General features: G+C 48.7%; 1 protein-coding gene across 5 annotated transcripts in view; it reads left to right on the top strand.

Annotated features, from left to right (window-relative positions):
- Positions 1 to 20,185, top strand: part of RPH3AL (rabphilin 3A like (without C2 domains)) — a 156,477-nt gene that overhangs the window by 114,665 nt on the left and 21,627 nt on the right. For all 5 annotated transcript variants that reach the window (XM_082603702.1, XM_082603699.1, XM_082603701.1 and 2 more), the window contains one exon: positions 16,086 to 16,260. In XM_082603702.1, coding sequence (XP_082459828.1) covers positions 16,086 to 16,260 — 175 coding nt within the window. The remainder of the gene's footprint in view (positions 1 to 16,085; positions 16,261 to 20,185) is intronic.

The raw sequence follows: 20,185 nt of genomic DNA, 5'->3' as shown, positions 1-20,185 counted from the left end.
ACTAATAAATGAGCAAATTATCCAGTATATTAGATGTTCACGGGAAGAGGAGAGTAGAACAGAGCGAAGAGATCAGGAGTGTGGCGTGCAGGGTGGGGAGGGAGGTAGCCGTGCTGAAAGTAGACCAGCCACCATGTCACACCCATTCGGATGGCTAATATTTAAAAAGCAGAAAATAGCAAGTGTCGGTGAGGATGTGGAGAAATTTGAACCCTTGTGCGTTGATGGTGGGAAAGTACAGTAGCGCAGCCACTATGGACCACGGTGTGACAGCTCCTCAAAAAATTAATGATCTAGGGCTTCCCTGATGGCGCAGTGGTTGGGAGTCCGCCTGCCGATGCAGGGGACACGGGTTTGTGTCCCAGTCCGGGAAGATCCCACGTGCCGCGGAGTGGCTGGGCCCGTGAGCCATGGCCGCTGAGCCTGCGCGTCCGGAGCCTGTGCTCCGCAATGGGAGAGGCCACAACAGTGAGAGGCCCGCGTACCGCAAAAAAAAAAAAAAAATTAATGATCTAGCAGTTCTACTTCCGGGTATATACAGTGTTCCTTACAGCATTATTCACAACAGCCTAAAGGCGGAAGCAACCCAAGCGTCTACCACTGGATGAATGGATAAACAAAATGTGGTCTATGCCTGTTATTATTCATATTATTCAGCCTTAAAAAGAATGGAATTCTGACACGTGCTACAACATGGATGAACCCTGAGTATATTATGCTAAGTGTAATGAGCTAGACACAAAAGGACACATATTGTAGGATTTCCTTTTTTTTTTTTTAATGTTTATTTATTCGTTTTGGCTGCACCAGGTCTTAGTTGCGGCACGTGTGATCTTCATTGCGGCGTGTTTTAGTTGCAGCATGCGGGATTTAGTTCCCTGACCAGGGATCGAACCCGGGCCCCCTGCATTGGGAGTGCAGAGTCTTACCCACTGGACCACCAGGGAAGTCCCTAGGATTTCCATTTATATGAAGTCCAAAGAATAGTCAGATTCATAGAGACAGAAAGTAGAAGGGTGGTTGCCAGGGGCTGGGGGTGGGAGAATGAGAGATTATTGTTTAATGGGCACAGAGTTTCAGTATGGGAAGATGAAAAAGGTCTGGAGACGGATGATGGGGACAGGAGCACGGCAGTGTGGATGCACTTGATGCCCCTGGACTGTACACCTAAAAATGGTTAGAAAGGTAAATTTTATGTTATGTATATTTTACCACAGTTTAAAAAAAGGGTGTGGGTGGAGACTGGCAGGGTAGGCCTCTTTGAGGAGGTGAGATGTGAGCAAAGACTTGAAGGAGGTATAGCGGGGAGGCCAGTGGCTCTCTGGGGAAGGAGCAGCCCAGGATGGGGCCACACCCAGGGCCCTGTGTTCACAGGACAGCACGGAGCCAGTGAGGCTCCCCTCCTTCCACGTGACGGGGTCCTGGGTTCCCCTGAGGCAGGTGGGGGGAGGGGTTGGTCCCCGGAGGCTCTTTAGCCACGGAGAGTAGGGAGGGGAGTCGATGTGCTCCAACACTAAGCCCTCGGCCCACAGGAACAGGGCCCACAGGTCCGAGCATTTGGCTGTTGCACCACCAGCTTCCCGGCTGCCACTTACTTAGCCACCCAGGTGTGCTCAGCGGTCCACAGGGTCGGGAACCCTGTGGTCCCCATGACCAGGCTTGAGAATAACAAGGTGTGGACCAGCTTCACCGACCCTGTGATCAGTTGGTGTGACACCATCCTGACACCACAGCCTGCTTACCCCCCTCTCCCTCCCTGTTGCGCCTGCACAACCTGGCCTTCCCTGCGATGATACCCTCTTCTACATGGCCCTGGGGAGGCAGGCGAAAAGCTAGGGAGAAAGCATCTGAATGTGGTCCTTTTCTTGCATTAATTGGAATAAAAATTTGGATAATCAGCTTTTCCTGCACGTTTTCCAGATGCCAAATGACATTGGCTGGCACGATTGTTCCCCTTCCCCTAGCCAGCTGTCTGGCAGATGGGGACTAGGGAGTAGAGTGAGACTCCATCCTTTAGGAGCTATTTATTAAGCTCCTAGGTGGTGCCCAGCCCTGGAAATACACAACTATCCCCTCTCCTAAGGAAATAACTCAAGACACGTGTCCTACTGCTGTGCCAGAAAATCCTTCTGTGAAAACAGGAAGAAGAAGAGGACCAGCCTTTGTTGGGGTCCTTGTCTGGGCCAGATGTGGGGCCCTGTGTCCCCACTCCTCCCACCAAATGGAAGCTCTGGGACCTTAAGTGACAGGTCCAAGGTGACACAGCAGGACATGCAGAACCTGGGCTGTCTAAAAGGCTACTGCCACTAGACCAGCTTCCTCCTGATTTGTACCAGGCTGGCAACCACTGCCTTCAAGAATCAGCCTTCCTGGGCTTCCCTGGTGGCGCAGTGGTTGAGAGTCCGCCTGCCGATGCAGGGGACACGGGTTCGTGCCCCGGTCCGGGAGGATCCCACATGCCGCGGAGAGGCTGGGCCCGTGAGCCATGGCCGCTGAGCCTGCGCGTCCGGAGCCTGTGCTCCGCAACGGGAGAGGCCACAACAGTGAGAGGCCCACGTACCGCAAAAAAAAAAAAAGAGAGATAACTAAGAAGAACCTGCTGTATAAAAAAATAAATAAATAAAGGCAAAAAAAGAAAAAAAACACTTGAAGGGGAAATTCGCTCAGGCCCTGGGGAGGGCTCTGGCTCCTGGGGGAGGGCGGGCAGGGCCGGGCATTGGAAGAAGAGGCAGGTGCGTGCCCTCTTGTCTTTGCCGGGGCCTAGGGTGGGTGGGAGGGTGGTGGAGATGTTCTCACCGACTCACCAGCACCACACACACACACACACACGCCTGATTTTTTTTTTTTTTTTTGGCTGTGTTGGGCCCTAGTTGCGGCACGCAGGATCTTTAGTTGTGGCATGCAGGATCTTAGTTCCCCGACCAGGGATCGAACCCACGTCCCCCTGCAGTGGAAGCATGGAGTCTTAACCACTGGACCACCAGGGAAGCCCTGCCTGATGTGTTTTAAAGTGTTATCCTTTAAATTACAAATATGCAAATATTCCTGGGAGGGGTCTCATTTAGCTTTCCCCTAACACCCCGATTCTTAGTTAGCACTTTAGAAGGGACTAGTGGAGAGCCAGAACCTGGTGGGTGGCTGGTGGGTGCCTGGGCTGGGAGGGGAGCTCTGCCCGGCTGCCCTGGCTTCCCCCTAGATTGCTTACTTGTGCTCTACACCGCAAGATTGAGGATTCCACCGCAGGTGCTGGGGGGATGGATACAGGGAAACCCTCCCGGGACAGAATAGCTCCTGAGGGCAGGCCATGAACACACTCTCACGTGGCAGCGAAAAACAGAGTCTCAGACCCCAGCCCTTTGTGGATTTAGGTCCTGGGGCCACCCACCTGCACGGACATTTGATCTTTTCTCTCCATTGCTCAGTCTTAACACATAGGAGGTACTGAATGAATGCTGTTCGAATGAATGAACATCTGCAGACTCGCTCTTCAGAAGTTGTTTGTAAGCTTCGCCTTTCTGAGGGAGGGGAAGCAAGCCGTGAGGAAAGACGACTGCTCTAAACTTAATTCCTACCGAAAGAAGAAAAAGGAAAAAATTTTAAAACAAAACAAGAAAGTGAGAGAGGAAGAGATGAAGGAAAGAAAGAAGAAAAATAAAACTGTCAGAAAATCAAGTATTTCAGTATGAAAAACTCTCTAGTTTTAATTCTGCTAGTTGTCTTAGATGGACAGGCAGACAGATAGGTGTATATACGCATATATAGCTTTTTAATTATTCCAACCAATATTTGTCTAATTGCTTACATTACAGTAGAAACAGTGCCTATTAACTCCACTTGCCCTGAAAAATGAGGAACCCAATGCTTTTTTTCTTTCCAGCCACTTCTTGCTTTTTGTTGAGACAGTCTGAAATCTGGGGACAGATTATTATTGTTACCTATTTTTAAGCATCATTTCTTTCACATTTTTATTATTTTTCAGTTATATTTACATTAGTTATCTAGACTGAATTCTACCTTTCATTTATTTCACCGATCCTGGTGAGTTTTCTGGTACCACTGAGTCCCCCCATTCTGGAGCTTTTTATTTTAATTCATCTGTTTGTCAACTGAGCAATTTTTCAGGAAGACTGGATGCACCTCTGTTTTCAGTTTTTTCTGATAGGATCCACGCACCTTTGGGGGATGAGGATCACAGCCCTTTTCTGATTACAGAGGCAGGTGGAGGCGCCATCCTAGGCACATAGGACGGCAGGTGATTCCGTCTCCACAGGCTGCCTCTGGTTACACACGTGTGACACAGGCTTGTGACCCGCTTCTGCCCCGCTCGCTCCTCACCCTAAACAAACCTGCACAGTCACATCCGTGCCACAGTCACACACGTCGTATAAATGCCGCATCTCCATCCTGCTTAAATAGGGTAGCAGATAATCCAGCTGTAAAGTCGTATGGTCCTAATCTGGTTGGACTGGACAGATAGCATTTCTGGCAAAAAGTAATGCTGAAAATACATGTGCACGTTATATTAGCACATCTTGTGTTGACTGGCCTTGCTCAGTATCAGCTTGTTGCCCTCAGCAGTAACCATGGCTTTTCATACTCAGCTTGTCACCACGGAAACCTGGTCACTGAGTACTGCCCAGCAGTCTTGAGAGAAGCGTCTCTTCCAACTAACAGCATGATGCCCTGGGCCCTTTCTCTTTTCAAAGGGATCCAGCTCTGCCTGCCTTTATGCTGAGAAGCCCTGGTTCCCTTTGAAAAGTTGTCCAGGGTTTTCCCATTGTCGAAATTCTGACTCCTGGAGGTTAGGGGTGGGCAGTGACATTAGAGGGGGAGCTTATCTTTCTGCAGGGGCAGAAATGTCAGTGTTGTGAACTCGTGCTGGTGTTTTCAAACTAACCACCACCTGACTAAGCCTTTCCTATCTTGCTCCACTACAAAAAATTTAATTACTTCTTTCTTTTCCTTCCCTACCAGCACATCCAGATTCCACATACCAGCCCCAGACCGTTCCAACACCATGTGTCAACCTGCCAAGCAGCCCAGGGATTTAATAACATTGACCTCCAGTTACCAATCTGTTATACTTCAATTTAAATCAAAGTAATACATGCATGTGCTTTTAAGAAAAATTCCAATTGTTCTGAAGAGCTTATGCTGGAGGATGGCGGTAGCCTGTCCGACCCCTCCCTCACCCAGCCCATCACGTATGGACTGCTTGCTTTAGTTCACATGCTGACTCCTGCCCTGACTTTTATTTTTTTAATAGATCTTTATTGGAGTATAATTGCTTCACAATACTGCGTTAGTTTCTGTTGTACAACAAAGTGAATCAGCCATGTGCATACGTATGTCCCCATATCTCCTCCCTCTTGCGTCTCCCTCCCACCCTCCCTATCCCACCCCTCTAGGTGGTCACAAAGCACCGAGCTGATCTCGATGTGCTATGTTGCTGCTTCCCACTAGCCACATATTTTACATTCGGTAGTGTATATATGTCAGTACTACTCTCACTTCGCCCCAGCTTCCCCCTCCCACCCTGTGTCCTCAAGTCCATTCTCTATGTCTACGTCTTAATTCCTGCCCTGCAACTAGGTTCATCAGTACCATTTTTTTTTTTAGATTCCATATATATGCGTTAGAATACGGTATTTGTTTTTCTCTTTCTTACTTCACTCTGTGTGACAGACTCTTAGGTCCATCCACCTCATGACAAATAACTCAATTTTGTTTCTTTTTATGGCTGAGTAATATTCCATTGTATATATGTGCCACATCTTCTTCATCCATTCATCTGTCGACGGACATTTAGGTTGCTTCCGTGTCCTGGCTATTGTAAATAGTGCTGCAGTGAACATTGGGGTACATGGCTCTTTTTGAATTATGGTTTTCTCAGGGTATATGCCCAATAGCGGGATTGCTGGGTCATATAGAGCTACCATATGACCCAACAGTGCCCTGACTTTCTTGATTTATCAACTTCAGGTACTCCCTATCGACTCGATTCCATGCTGTGAAAGATGAGGAGCTGGCTAGCTTGGACTCCTCCGCTTCCCCTCTCTCCTCCTAATTTTTGATACTTTACCATTTTTTAACTCTTTGATTACAGTTGTAACTTTCTATACTATTTGCCTCTTTCTTCTTCCATCAGCTTTAACATTCACACCTCCACTCCTTCTGCATGAGTTGTGGGTGCGAATGCCTCCATTCTTCCCTCCCCTACTCTCACCTCCCTCCTTTTCTAGATGACACCCTTACTAACAGATTGCCAGGATTGTACGTTTAGATTGTTCTGTTGCTGTTGTTAATTCTTCCATGCTTTGTGACTTACGCCTCAATCTTAGTTTACAAAGGTGACTGAGTGATGACGGGAAGAGGCTAATGCCATTGAAAGAAGAATTTATTGCTTACAGTTCCCAAAAGAAGGGGGCATTCCACGCCACTCAGGGCCACATGGGGAAGCACCAGAGGCAGAAAGGAGTGAAGGGAAAGCGTGCGCCACAGCCTTTAATGGGGTTTCTACAGGAAAGGCAGAGCAGGGCAGGGTACGTATCTTAGGGTGGGCTAGGTTGAATAGTTTCAGCGGCCGCTGGGGCATAGAGGCTGGCCCTGGTTGCCTGGTATCTGGCCCTGGGTTGAGTTAGGGTAGGGGGAATATTGGCTTGGTGAGCGAGAGTTAGGTAAAGGGGGTGGTTAGAGTGTGGACTCAGGATCGGTTGGAGGGTTTGTAATATGCCTTTCACATGCCTGCAAAAGCTGCATCACAGGGGAGATGTAAACAGCGTTGGCCATTGGTTTGGCCCTGTGATTAATGGATGCCAAATAGACAAATACAGAATCTAAGAAAACAACACTTTGTCTCTAGGTTAATTAATTCTGAGCTGAAAATAATAAATAATGAAGAGCTGAAAATCAATAAATAGCATTTAATTTCACAAACCTGTATATGATTTTGTAAGAGGGTGAAAAGGGCAGGTTCTGGAGCTATACAGCCTGGGGTCCCGTTTTTATTTTGTTCTTCCCTGTTTGTGTCACGTGTTCCCTCTGTGCCTGATTTCCTCATCTGTAAAATAGAGCTGTTAATACTACCCACCTCATCGGATTTTCGTGAGAGTTAAATAAGTTATATACAAAATTCTTGGAATGGTGCCTGACACATACAAAGTGCTCAATAATTATTAGAGATTTAAGTTTTTTATCATTTTGTAAACATTAAACACCTCAGGGTCAAATGATATGTGAAGATCACATTTTGGTAATTTGTGACACCTCGACCCCTGGACCATCCAAAGGAAAACATTCCTAGTATCATGATCAAATGGACTTCTTTTTAACTCTTTATATCTTAAGCCACATCACAGTTTAAGTTCCCTAATATTTGGACCGTGACTTTCTGGTATGATTTTAGTTTTCCCTTGGAGTTTTTTATTGCCCTTTGTTCTCATTGACAAAAAAATAATGAAACTCTATGTCCTTTTATGCAGCTCCTGGATTTTACCTTCTATTGCGTGGAGCCTTCTCTTTTCCTGTCAGAAACCCCTGCAGACCCTTTTCTGGCTCTATCCTGCACTACTTACTGAAAGCCGTCTTCATGGCATTTCCCTTTGACTCACCTCCTGAGTTGGAGACACTGTTTCTAGGATCTTGTCTTCCTCTTTCTTGTTTTTCACCTCTGTTTTGTTGGAGCTCATTCTGAAGTAACTTCTTAAAAAGAGACCATGTATAGGAAAATTGGAGTCCTTGCAAGTCTAAAAATGTCTCTATTCTCTTGTTTGATTGACAGTTTGGTAGAATTCTAGATGCAAAGTCTTTTAGTATCCAGTGTGCCGATGATAAGTCTGATGCTGTTCTAATTCTGGTTTCCTTGTAAGAGACCTATTTTTCTTGAAGCTTCTAGGATCTTTTTATATTTATAACTAAGTGATTTTATGAGTATGTATTTTACTTTCCTTTTTTTCTGCCTTAAATTCAATTAAAAACCTTTTAATCTGAAGTCTTATGTCCTCTTTCAGCTCCTGGAAATGTTTTTCTATTGCTCTCTTTCTGAGGAGCCTATTATTAGGAATTTGATCCCTCAAGTTGAGCATTTTTGTCTTCATCATTTCTTCCACTTTTTTCTGTTTCTTCATCTTTGTGCTCCACATTCCAAATTTTCTCATTTTTATCTTCCAGTCTTTATTTTACATTTTTATATTTCTGCATTATATTTTTAATTTCTAGGGTCCTTTTCTTATTCTCCAGTTGTCCCTTTTTTGCAGCATGTTGTTCATATTTGATGAATGAGCCTATATATATTTTAAGTTCCTGAATTTAACTTTCCTACTTTATTCAGTTAATTACCAACCTATCCAACTGTTTCCTTTTTCTAGAAGTGTGTAGAGGTTGGATGTCCTACCAGAGGTGTGGAGGCTTAAATGCCTTAAAAAAACAATCATTTATTTGCTCATCTGCAGCTTGGGCTGGGCTCATCAGGGTGATTCTTTTGCTGGTGTCTCCTGGTGTCATTCATGGACCATAGTCATCTGACAGTTTGACTGAGGTCAGGGTCCAAGAAGCCTCACTCCTCTGCAGCCAGTGCTGGCTGTTGGCTGGGGTGTCTTGGTTCTTCTCCGTGTGGCCTTCTGTCCTTCATACACTGGATTAGGCTCTCTCATGATGGCAGCAGTGTTCCAGACTGGTCAGAAGTTTTCACATGTTACTTCTGCCACATTTTATGTGTCAAAGCAAGTCACAAGCCTAGACCAGCTTCAAGAGGTGGGGAAAATAGACTCCACCTCTTGATGGGAAAAGAGGAAAATAATTTGGCACCATGTTTAATCTACTACAACCTCCCAGGCAATGTCTCCCTCTGTCTTAACTCAGGCTGCCATAACAAAATAACATACACAAGGGGCTTAATAGGAGTTTATTTCTGACAGTTCTGGAGGCTGGAAGTTCCAGATCAGGGTGCCAGCACATTTAGTTCCCAGTGAGGGCTCTCTTCCTGGCTTGCAGACGGCCATCTCACTGTGTCCTTACACAGAGGAGAGAAAGGCAAGTCCTCCAGTATCTCTTCCTATAAGGACACTAATCCCATTGTGAGGGCCCCACCCTTATGACCTCATCTAAACCTAATTACCTCCCAAAGACCCCCATCTCCAAATACCATCACCCTGGGGTTTATGGCTTCAATATATGAATTTGGGGATGGGCACAGTTCAGTCCATAGCACCCTCTAAGAGCCAGTGTTTCTGTTAAGTAAGCTGAGTTACTTAAAGCCTTGAAATTTGGATATGTGTTCAGTAATCTCAGCTGATGGGTATTTGTCAGGCATCTAGCATGTGCTAGCAGGTGCTGGGGGGCCTGGGGGGCTCCTGCTGTCATGGTGCTTTCAACCTGGTGCAAGAAACAGACATGTAAATAGGCGTTCATGACAATGTGTGTGCACTGCAGTGGGAGACCTGCATGGTTCTGTGGAAACTTCTGGATAAAAGTAATTTCCTAAAGGCTGGATTTCATTCTCCCAGCCCAGGGAAGGAAGAAGAATCAGCATGTACAAAGGCCTGGAGGCGTGGACAGCTTAGTGTGATCCGGGAGTGGGAGCAGCTATGTTTGGCTGATCCCCAGTGTTGGGGAGAGAGGCAGGAGCTGGCAGAGCTCTGGGGTCTTATTTGCCACGTTGTGGAGTCTAGCTTGCCTGTCAGAGCTCCTGGGAAGCCAGCACTGTGTGTGTGTTTGTGTGTGTGGGGGGGTGTATGTGTGTGTGTGTTCAGGTAATTGGGTAGGGAGAGCTATGCTGTCTCCCTGCCAGGGTGGGTGGACCCTTTAAGAGACATTCAGTAACAGGCCATTTCCCACGGCTTTTCAAGACTGGAGCTTGTTAAGCAAACAGAACATGGTCCCCCTGAAGGCAGAGTCCCACGCTCTGTCCGCCGGGGACAGTTCCTTTGCTTTGCCAACTTGGTTTGTTCATTCAGTCACTCAGTCAGCAACCTTCCTGCCACGTACAGCCTCCTAGCTGGGTCCTGGGAATACAGGGATGGCTCCGGCACAGCCCTGCCCTGGAAGAGCTCACAGCTTCTTAGCTGGGTTAGGGTCTGGGTCAGCAGAGCCACGGGGCAGCAGAGCTGCTCTGACTATGCACAAAGTGGCACTGAAGGCTTCCTGGGGGAAGTGTCCCTGCCTCATGGAGCCAAGGGTGAAGGGCACTCCAGGTGCAAGGAACAGCATGTGCGAAGGCCAGACTGTCCCCCCACTCCCACCCCTGGGGTGAGGAGCAGAGAGCGTGGTCGCCTCCCCTGAGTTGACGCAGGCGCACTCCTGAGTGGCGTGGGAGGTGGGGAGAGGTGGTAACACACGGAAGGCAGAGCGGTGGTGAGCAGGGGCAGAGGTCTTAGGCCGCCCCTCCCACATCCTCCCTGGAGGCCAGGGCCCTAGACCTGCCCTCTGTCCAACAGTCTCTGCCAATTACCACCTTCTCCAGCCACAGCCGTTCAGGAAATGCCGATGATTAGCGATTGTTATCGTAATTAAAATTCCCTGGGAACAGCTTGGCTAATATCCATCAGTATCTGCTGTCAGGTTGGCAGCGAGGTGAGATTGGAATGAAAACCTTGAGGCGGAGCACAGGGCGCGCGAGGCGGAGCACAGAGCGCGAGAGGCGAAGCACAGGGCGCGAGGCGGAGCGAGGGGAGGATTTAAGGTTGAAGCCATCCCACACCCTGGCCTCCCGCCAGTGCCATGGGGGCCGTGTGGGTTTTTTCTCATTAAATGGCATTTTCAAGGCTAGCTGCTTTGCTGGCCTTATCACAGTGAACCACCCGTGGGGAGCAGAACGCGGCTTTGCAGAATCACACGGCTTCTCCAAAAAGCAAAGGTTTTCCCCATCTGCGGCCCTAGACAGGATGGTTGGGGGTTAATTTCCACGGAGGGCTTTTCCCACCGCTGTTCTTGGGGACGGGTCAAGTGTTGATGCCAGGCTGTGGATGATAGGCTTGGATGCCCACAGCAGAAATCACGTGATTAAAAGCTACTGCATTTTACGGGGTTGGGGGGGCAGCAAGGCGGGAGAAGGTCTGAGGACATGCGGGGACTGGCGTGGGGGGAGGGGAGATGGCTGCTCAGAACTGGGAGTCCCTCACCCCTCGCCTCACCAGTTTGACTCTCCCATGTGGAAGGCATTTTCCAAAACACCCGACAGTGTCTGGAATGCACCTCTACACGGTGTGCCCCCCATACCAAGTGATGCACCTGTGTGCTCTCGTCCCTCTGCCTTGGGGACTCAGAAAATGCTGCTCCTCCAGCTGGTCCGGGATCACCAGCCAGTCTGGTCTGGTCTCTGCCCATCACAGCAGTATCCGGCCTTCCACCTGGACTGCAGCGCCAGCACGAGAGAAACAGACAGACCAAGGCCCCGTTACAATGAACTCACCTGCCTTCTGGACCCCAGGGAGGCGCTGCACGCCTGGCAGACCCGTGGGGCCATGGCCCCTGCTGCGCATAAATATCGGGGTGAATTGTATGAAACTGACGGGGTTTTATAGGTCAAAAATGGTTGAACACACACACACACACAAAAGGTTGAATATCAGTAGTTTCATGCAATTCAACCTAATACTTTGGATCTTGTGCTCTTTATCCCGTTTCCCAAAAGCACTTGACTGATCAGTGTTTTTTAAGTGGGTGGTAGGGGTGGAGGTGGATTGTTGCAACAGGAAATGAAGCTGATGGCATGGGGCCCGCTGGCTGTGATATGCCAGGGTGGGCAGGGGCAGCCAGGGCTGTGGGTCTCACTGGTGCTCAAGGAAAGACTGGGAGCACATGGCTGCCTTGTGCCCTGAAGTTCAAGGTCAGGGATGTGCACCTTGGCACGCCCTGCTAGGCACTCCCTCTTTATCCCCCTTTTAATCTGAAGTGGTAAATCCACTTGATTACTTACAAGAACTTGGGTGAAACCCTCCAGCCACTTCCCCAGGAAGGCGACAGACTATATGGATTGGGTCACGCTCCAGCAAACAACCCACGGCTGCCAATTCAGTCATTCAGCCAGTGTTTACGGAGCACCTACTGTGTGTCAGGCGTGTGCTAGGAGCTTAAAGATCCAGTGGTGAGCAGAGACGCCCTGGGCCTCCCTCCCAGCTGGTAGACTCCGGTGAGAGAGACAGACAAAAATAAAGGACCAGCCAAATGGTGGAAGCAACCCAGTGTCCCATCAGCGGATGAGTGGATAAAGAAAATGTGGTGTATACATAAAATGGAATATTATTCAGCCTCAAAAAAGGAAGAAAGTTCTGACACATGTTGATGAACCTTAAGGGTATTATGCTCAGTGAAATAACAAATACTGTATGTACGTCAAAAAGGCAAGTACTGTACAATTCCACTTAATTCGTAGACAGAAAGTAAAACAGTGGTCACCGGGGTTTGGGGGAGACGGGCATGGGGACTTGTTTAATGGGTAAAGTTTCAGTTTTACAAGATTAAAAGAGTTCTGGAAATGGGCTACCCAACAATGTGAGTGTACTTAACATACTGACCTGTACACTTAGAAATGGTTATGATGGTAAATTTTATAGTGTGTGTATTTTAACATAATTGAGAGTGTAATGTGGGGTCCCTGTCCTGAAGTCACTTAGTGCACCGCTGGGGATTTGACTTTTCTTCCTGAGGCCAGTCTGAGAATATACGTCATCATCTATGTATACATATCCCTTGACCTGGCAGTTTCACTCCTGGGAATATTTCCTAAGGCAGTAACCGACAGCCGTCTGATGACGGGTGTGACACAATGATGTTTGCAGCACTGTTCAGAAGAGTGAAAAATTGGAAACAATTTAAACTCCCATCAGTGGAGGGTTGATTTAATTAAGTTTAATAAATCCAAACTATAGAACCATAGTTTCATGTGGAGACCGTTACTTATTAACACAGTACAACTGCTGTGATATATAGTTAAGTATCATATAATAGCATCTACATGACCCTATTCTTCCAAAAAGGAAGGAAGGAAAGGAGGGAGGGAGGGAGGGAGGAAAACTGGATTGTATATATGCCCAGGAAAGGGTGTAAGAAAATTCACAACACAGTGTTAAGCAGGTCTCTATCTGTGTGACCTTCCTCATTTTGCTTTTTTGTTATTGTCCTAATTTTGCATGGTATGTATGTATTTCTCGGGAAAAAAGGCAAAGCAACATCCATGGTGGGGGTCAGAGAGGCAGTGCAATGCGGTTCCTAAGCCCACCCAGACCCCACCATTCATAGATGGCTTTCGAGAGCTTGCTTCACTTGGTACCCCCAAGGCCCAGACATGTTGGGGGCAGGAGTCTGGGATGCCCAGGGGAGGGCAGGCAAAGCCAGCACCAATGGATGCCCAGGCCTTCGCTTAGCAGAGGGAGGCCGAGTGAGCCCCTCACCAGCCCCCCATGGCCCTGGGCTTGGACACCTGGTCTCAGGAGCCACACAGCAGCTCTATAAGGACAGGGTAGCCTTGGTGGCGGCTGTTTGTGTTTATTTCCTCTCCCTATATGGCACTTCCCTGCCCTCTAGGCATCTAGACACTTAGCATCATCCATGATGGTGATGTCTGACCCCCTGAGGATTTACCCCCTGCTCAACCACAATCTAGCAAGCCCCTACTTCACATCTGTAAACTGTTGGGATGAGACTCTGGGAAGCTTCAGTGTGGAGTAGAGGCCAATAGAATGGTAGGCTGGCCTTGGGCAAGTTGCTTAACTTGTCCGAGCCTCAGTTTTCCCATCTGGAAAGTGGGAATAATAATAGAGCTTCCTCAAGGAACTGTTATCACCAGATGCCTCTGGGAATGGGAAAGGAGACATTTTAATTTCGCACTTTGTGAATTTTAGATCATATGCATGTATTACTGATTCAAAGAAATAACTACATATCGTAGGAGGACTGCGAGAGGATCAGAAAGGGTTTTCCAAGGCAGCTCCAAGAAGCATTCATCTCTACATTATTCAAGAGCCACACACAAAAGCAGGCCCTTCTGCACAGGGAAGCTGGTGGGGAGGGCTGAGTGACTCGTGCCCAGGACAGTGTTTGGACTCAGTGGTCCTGTGCCTGGCACTCTGGAGCATAAGGAGGTGACTGCCATCTACTTGGAGAAATAGATACACCTCACTCCACGAGGGAACAGTAAGTGCTACACTTAAGGTTCTGCAGACCCATTACTAAGGTTGAGTTCCTCTAGGAAAACTTGCTGGGTAGGTTCCAAGTGGGAAGCACTGTCTGTCCTTTTGCTCTGTTGGAGAGCCCTGTGCACACTGGTATATTAAAGGCTCTGAGAAGTCCTGCAGTAACAGAGCTTGGTTTAACTTGGTGCTTCTTGAGGGACATGATGGAGAACTCTTCTTTTTTCTTTTCTTTCTTTCTTTCTTTTTTTTTTTGGCAGATCCAGTCGCTGTAGAGGAGTTGGGGAGTGGGAAACACTGTCCTCTAGAGAATCAGGGCAGACTCTGGCCTTTTGATTTGATTTGGGTTTTTTAACATCTTTATTGGAGTATAATTGCTTTACAATGGTGTGTCAGTTTCTGCTGTATAACAAAGCGAATCAGCTATACAAATACATATATCCCCATATCCCCTCCCTCTTGCGTCTCCCTCCCACCCTCCCTATCCCACCCCTCTAGGTGGTCACAAAGCTCCGAGCTGATCTCGATGTGCTATGTTGCTGCTTCCCACTAGCCACATATTTTACATTCGGTAGTGTATATATGTCAGTACTACTCTCACTTCGCCCCAGCTTCCCCCTCCCACCCCGTGTCCTCAAGTCCATTCTCTATGTCTACATCTTTATTCCTGCCCTGCAACTAGGTTCATCAGTACAATTTTTTTTTTTTAGATTCCATATATATGCGTTAGAATACGGTATTTCTTTTTCTCTTTCTTACTTCACTCTGTATGACAGACTCTAAGTCCATCCACCTCACTACAAATAACTCAATATCGTTTCTTTTTATGAATGAGTAATATTCCATTCTATATATGTGCCACATCTTCTTTATCCATTCATCTGTCGATGGACACTTGTCCTGACTTCCATGTCCTGACTATTGTAAATAGAGCTTCCATGTCCTGACTATTGTAAATAGAGCTGCAATGAACGTTGTGGTACATGGCTCTTTTTGAATTATGGTTTTCTCAGGATGTATGCCCAGTAGTGGGATTGCTGGGTCATATGGTAGTTCTATTTGTAGTTTTTTAAGGAACCTCCATACTGTTCTCCATAGTGGCTGTACCAATTTACATTCCCACCAACAGTGCAAGAGGGTTCCCTTTTCTCCACCCTCTCCAGCATTTATTGTTTGTAGACTTTTTGATGATTGGCCTTTTGATTTTAAATTGTCCCTTTTGAGTAGGGGATTTGGTCCCCTGGTTGTAAAGCTGTGCACGTTTGTCAGATGACAGAGGAGGGTGACAGTGCCGATAGTGGGCACCCTGTCTGTCGAGTGGCTGCTCTGTGCCTGGCAGCAGGCTACGGGAATTTACATTCACTTGCAAGCCTGACCCTCATGGCCTCCCTGGGAGCTGGCACTGTTCCTGCCTTCCACCTACCGATGATAAAACTGAGGGTCACGAAGGTTGATGCGTCCAGATCTCCCGGCTGCGGGATGACAGATCAGGATTCAAACCCACACATCTGCTCTGAGCCACCAAGGCTTCCTCTTCTCAGAAAAGGTCGCCTCCTTCCTTCACATGCTCCCACTCGTCTTATAAATACCCTGAACACACTTCCTTCATCAGGAGAGAGATCACAGAGCACTTGGCGTTTTCGGAAGCAGGCGTTAAGGGTTCAGGAGCCTTACTGCACTCGCTGCTCTGAATTCTAATCTGTGGCTCTCACTAAACTCCGGGCCGTCTGTGCTCCCCACAGAGATAATCACATCCCGAGAAGCTCTCCAAGACCATGGTCAGTGCCAGTCCGTGGCCGGCCCAGCCCTTCCTCTGACCTCTTGCCCAGAGGGGAAGGGACAGGCCGGAGGACTGCAGTGGCCTCTTGGGCGCCTTCTGGGAGGCGGGGCCGGCTGGGAGCAGGGCACAGGGAGGACTGCTCTGCATCCTGGGCTCTGAGCAGATGTCTCCCCCTCCAGGTCTGGAAGAGGTCGGGGGCCTGGTTCTACAAAGGGATCCCCAAGTACATCCTGCCCCTGAAGACCCCCGGCCAGGCCGATCACCCCCACTTCCGACCATTGCCCATGGAGCCAGCAGAGCAAGAGCCCAGAAGTCCTGAGAGCAGCCGCGTCTACACGTGGGCCCGAGAGAGAGGTAAGTCCCCACTGCCCCCCTCTCCGGGATGGCAACCAACATCTGACCCATCAGCCAACCGAGCAGTGCCACACGCACCAGGCCAGGGCCCACCACCCCTCCATGGGGCTTACACTGGTCTTTGTCCCTCTCTGTGCCCTTGGCTCCCCGCCTGCACCACGTGGGTGGCTGGTCCTCAGCAGGGTGATTGCTTGCATCAGGAGGATCCCCGGGGGGCCGTTTCACCAGCAAGCACTAATTTGGGGGCGGCAGTGCCATGGACAGCACTATGGATCTGTGCAGAAATGTGATGTCAGTTGAGGTTTTTTGCAAAGTATGAAAATGCATCTTTCTAAGGCAGGTCTGTACCACGTCTTCTCAGTGCTTGTCTCTGTCTCAGGAAGGGGGACTCCTGGCTTCCCTGGTCTTAACAAGCAAAGTGACGGTGTGCCCAGGGCCCCTTGGTGTTTGTGGTGACTGCACTGATGTGGGTGTGTCCTAAGTGGCCACCATCAAAAGGGGAACGTGCCCCATGGGTCATGATAACAGTGCTTGGGGTGGTGGACGGCTCTCCACTGCTTGCATGATGCTTTAGTGCTTGTGATTTTATTTTCAAAGTTCCTGGTCTCACAACAGACTCTGGAGGTGGACAGAACAGGTATTTTGTAGCCCCATTTTATAGATGAGTAGCCTGAGGCCCAGAAAAGAGGAGGGATTTTCTCAGTTCGGTGTGGCAGAGCTGGAACCAAAAGGTGGGGTCCTGCCCTTGGGGCTTTAGCTCCTTCTGCCCTGAAATGTCGGAGTTTCAGCCCAAGGCTCAGGGTCTGAGGGTCCTACATGAGACATGGCAGCCAGAGGGATGAGGGCTTATCCTGTTACTGGGGACGATGGACCCAAGAGAGTAGACATGGCAGCTGCTTCTGAGGGGCTCTCGAACACCTCCATGTTTGGATTATGACCTGGCATTTATCTTCATGTCATTTGGACTTTGGTTTTCTTGTTACAAAAGTAAGGCATGTTTATTAATACAGTTTTGAAAGTTGTCATATGATTTAGAGGTAAAAATCCCCCGTAGGTCAGCCCTTCCAGACATAACTGGCATTAACAGCTTGACGTCTGTTCTCCAGATACTTTTTCTCGGCATCACTCGGGTTTTTGCAGCCAGCCTTCCCGCCTAGTTCTCCTGGGCTCTGTTTGCCCTTCTAATTCCCATGAGTTCACCTTCCCTGCCATCACTGCCACAGAGCAGCCTCGGTGGGGACCACGGCAAGTGCAGGTGCAACCTGGGCAGTCAGGGGGCAGCGGGCGGCCGGCCGGAGGGGAGTCCCTTTTCCACCCTCAGCGCTGGGGCTTTCTCCTGCCCCAGCCCAGTTGGGGTGCATCTGTGTCCCTCAGACCGAGGGAAGAGATACAGCTGTGGAGGCTGAAGCTGGGGGACACTGGCGGGTCTAGAATGTTGTTTCCCGTAGATTGAGGAGGAGAGACCTTGAGGCCTCACCCCAAGGAGCCTCAGTGCCCTGTCTGCTCCAGCACCAGTGCGGCACATGTGAGCACGCGTGCGTGCACGCACACACGCACACACATCCCTAGGGAAGGGCAGGACCTTCTCTCGTCTCCTCCTCAGCCACGCAGACACACAGATGCCCTTTTAATTACGTGGGCAAGGAGGCCCGCAGCCCACACACTTGGAGTTGGCGCCGTTGTTAACTGACTTTGCAGTGAGGCCGGGCCAGGCAATGTGGAGGCCCCCCGACCCCGGTGTGAACTCGGCCTCCCTCTGCAGACTGGGTTGGAAGCCCCCCAGGCCCCCAGAGCATGAGGCCGCTGGAAAGTGGCTTCCCCCACCATCTGCAGCCCCATCATCAGTGGTGCGGGGTGCCAGGCAGCAGGCTAGGGTCAGAGCTGCGGTCTGTGGTCCAGATCAGAGCCTGTCTGCTAAGCCTGGCCCTCGTAGCACCCCATTCAGCCCCAACTGAGCTTAGGCCAGACAGAAACAGAGTGACCAGCACTGGGGTGTGGGCTCCCCCAACCACGCTGGAAGCTATCTGCAGGCAGGGCCGTGCCTGTCCTGAACAGGCCGATTCCTCAGCACATAGCATGGGAGAGGCACAAGGTAGATGCTTATTAGGTGATTGAGTGGAAGAATGAAGGAATGAACTACCCACCTGCTCCGGGATGTTTGAAAGGCCTATGGAGGGATTTTCATTAGGACCTCAGGCTCCCCTGTGTCAGGGGTCTGGTGGACAGCCCAGGAGGCTGTGAAAACCACCTTGCTCTCCTGAGGCAGCTCTCCTCCCGCGTCCCTGTCTCCAGGGCCAGCCGCACAGTCCCTGCTCCCTGATGTGGAAGCTGATCCTGACACCAGCTCCCTCTCTCTGACCACCCCCCGTCACCGGCCTCTGCCACACTCTCTCCTCTTTCTTTCACTCTCTCTCTCTCCCCACCACCTTCTTCTCTCCCTCGCTCCCTCTTGGGCAGGGACACCTGTGTCTCCCAGCTTCTCCCGCACCATCCCAGCTCACTTCACTTGGAACAGGAAGGGGAATCAATAGATAGAAGCCAAGAACTTTGCAGGCCACAGAGCAATCAAGTGAAATGTATTGATGTTTTGGGGGCAGGTCCCTTTTCTTCCTCCTTTAAATTGTCTTGGTTAATTTTTAATTACGTGAGCATACCTGATGAATTTTTAACAAGTTAAACAATTCAAAAGTCTATGAAGAATTAAAATCTCTCCTGCCATCATCTCCAAACCCCTTTCTCCCTATTCCTACCAACGTATACTTGATACAGGGTTATGTTTTCTTTTGTTTTTATTTTAACAACAAAAATAGCCTCTTACCCATAACTCTGCATGTTGCTTTTTTTCACTTAAAAGAATATCATGGGCATCCCTCCAGGTCAATAGATATATAGATTTTACTTTATTCTTTTTAATGACTGAGTAAAATCCCATCATATCATATATTGTGATTTAATTATTCACCTATTGATGGACATTCAAATGATTTCCGGCTTTTTGCCACTGCAGACAGTACTGAAACATCCTTATATGTATATGATGCTTCTATTTCCGTAGGGCAGGTTTCCAAAAACAGGTTGTGTGTTTTAAATTTCAATAGACATTACCAAACTATATTCTGAAAATGTTATAGTTTTTTGTTTTGGTTTTTTTTTTTGTCGGTACGCGGGCCTCTCACTGCCGTGGCCTCTCCCGTTGCGGAGCACAGGCTCCGGACGCGCAGGCCCAGCGGCCATGGCTCACGGGCCCAGCCACTCTGCGGCATGTGGGATCTTCCCAGACTGGGGCACGAACCCGTGTCCCCTGCATCAGCAGGTGGACTCCCAACCACTGCGCCACCAGGGAAGCCCTATAGTTTTTTGTTTGTTTGTTTGTTTGTTTGCGGTACACGGACCTCTCACTGTTGTGGCCTCTCCTGTTGCAGAGCACAGGCTCCGGATGCGCAGGCTCAGCGGCCATGGCTCACGGGCCCAGCCGCTCCGCGGCATGTGGGATCTTCCCGAACCAGGGCACGAACCCGTGTCCCCTGCATCGGCAGGTGGACTCTCAACCACTGCGCCAGGAGGGAAGCCCTGTTATAGTTTTTTATACTTATCTATACCTGCATCCTTGCCTGCCATGAATATTTTTGGTGTTTATCATTTTGGCCAGTAGGCTAGAAGAAAAATGATATTTCATTTTTCTAATTTGTACATTTGAACGTCTCTTCATGTCTTATTATTTATTGATTATTTAAGCTTCCTCTTTTAAAACTTGCCTGTTTAAACTCATTGCTCATTTTTTATTATATTGTTTATTTTCTCTTACTGATTTGTAGATGCTCCTTAGGGGTATTAAATGGGTTGCAAACCGTTTTCTCCTTGACTATATTTTGTTTAACTTTAGTGTTTACTTATAGTATTTCGCCAGTTAAAAACAATTTCTTTT

The sequence above is a fragment of the Mesoplodon mirus genome (genome assembly GCF_964341445.2).
Source record: "Mesoplodon mirus genome assembly, chromosome: 18".
Lineage (NCBI taxonomy): Eukaryota > Metazoa > Chordata > Mammalia > Artiodactyla > Ziphiidae > Mesoplodon > Mesoplodon mirus.
The sequence above is the reverse complement of the archived record's forward strand: the minus strand, read 5'-3'. Positions and strand labels throughout refer to the sequence as shown.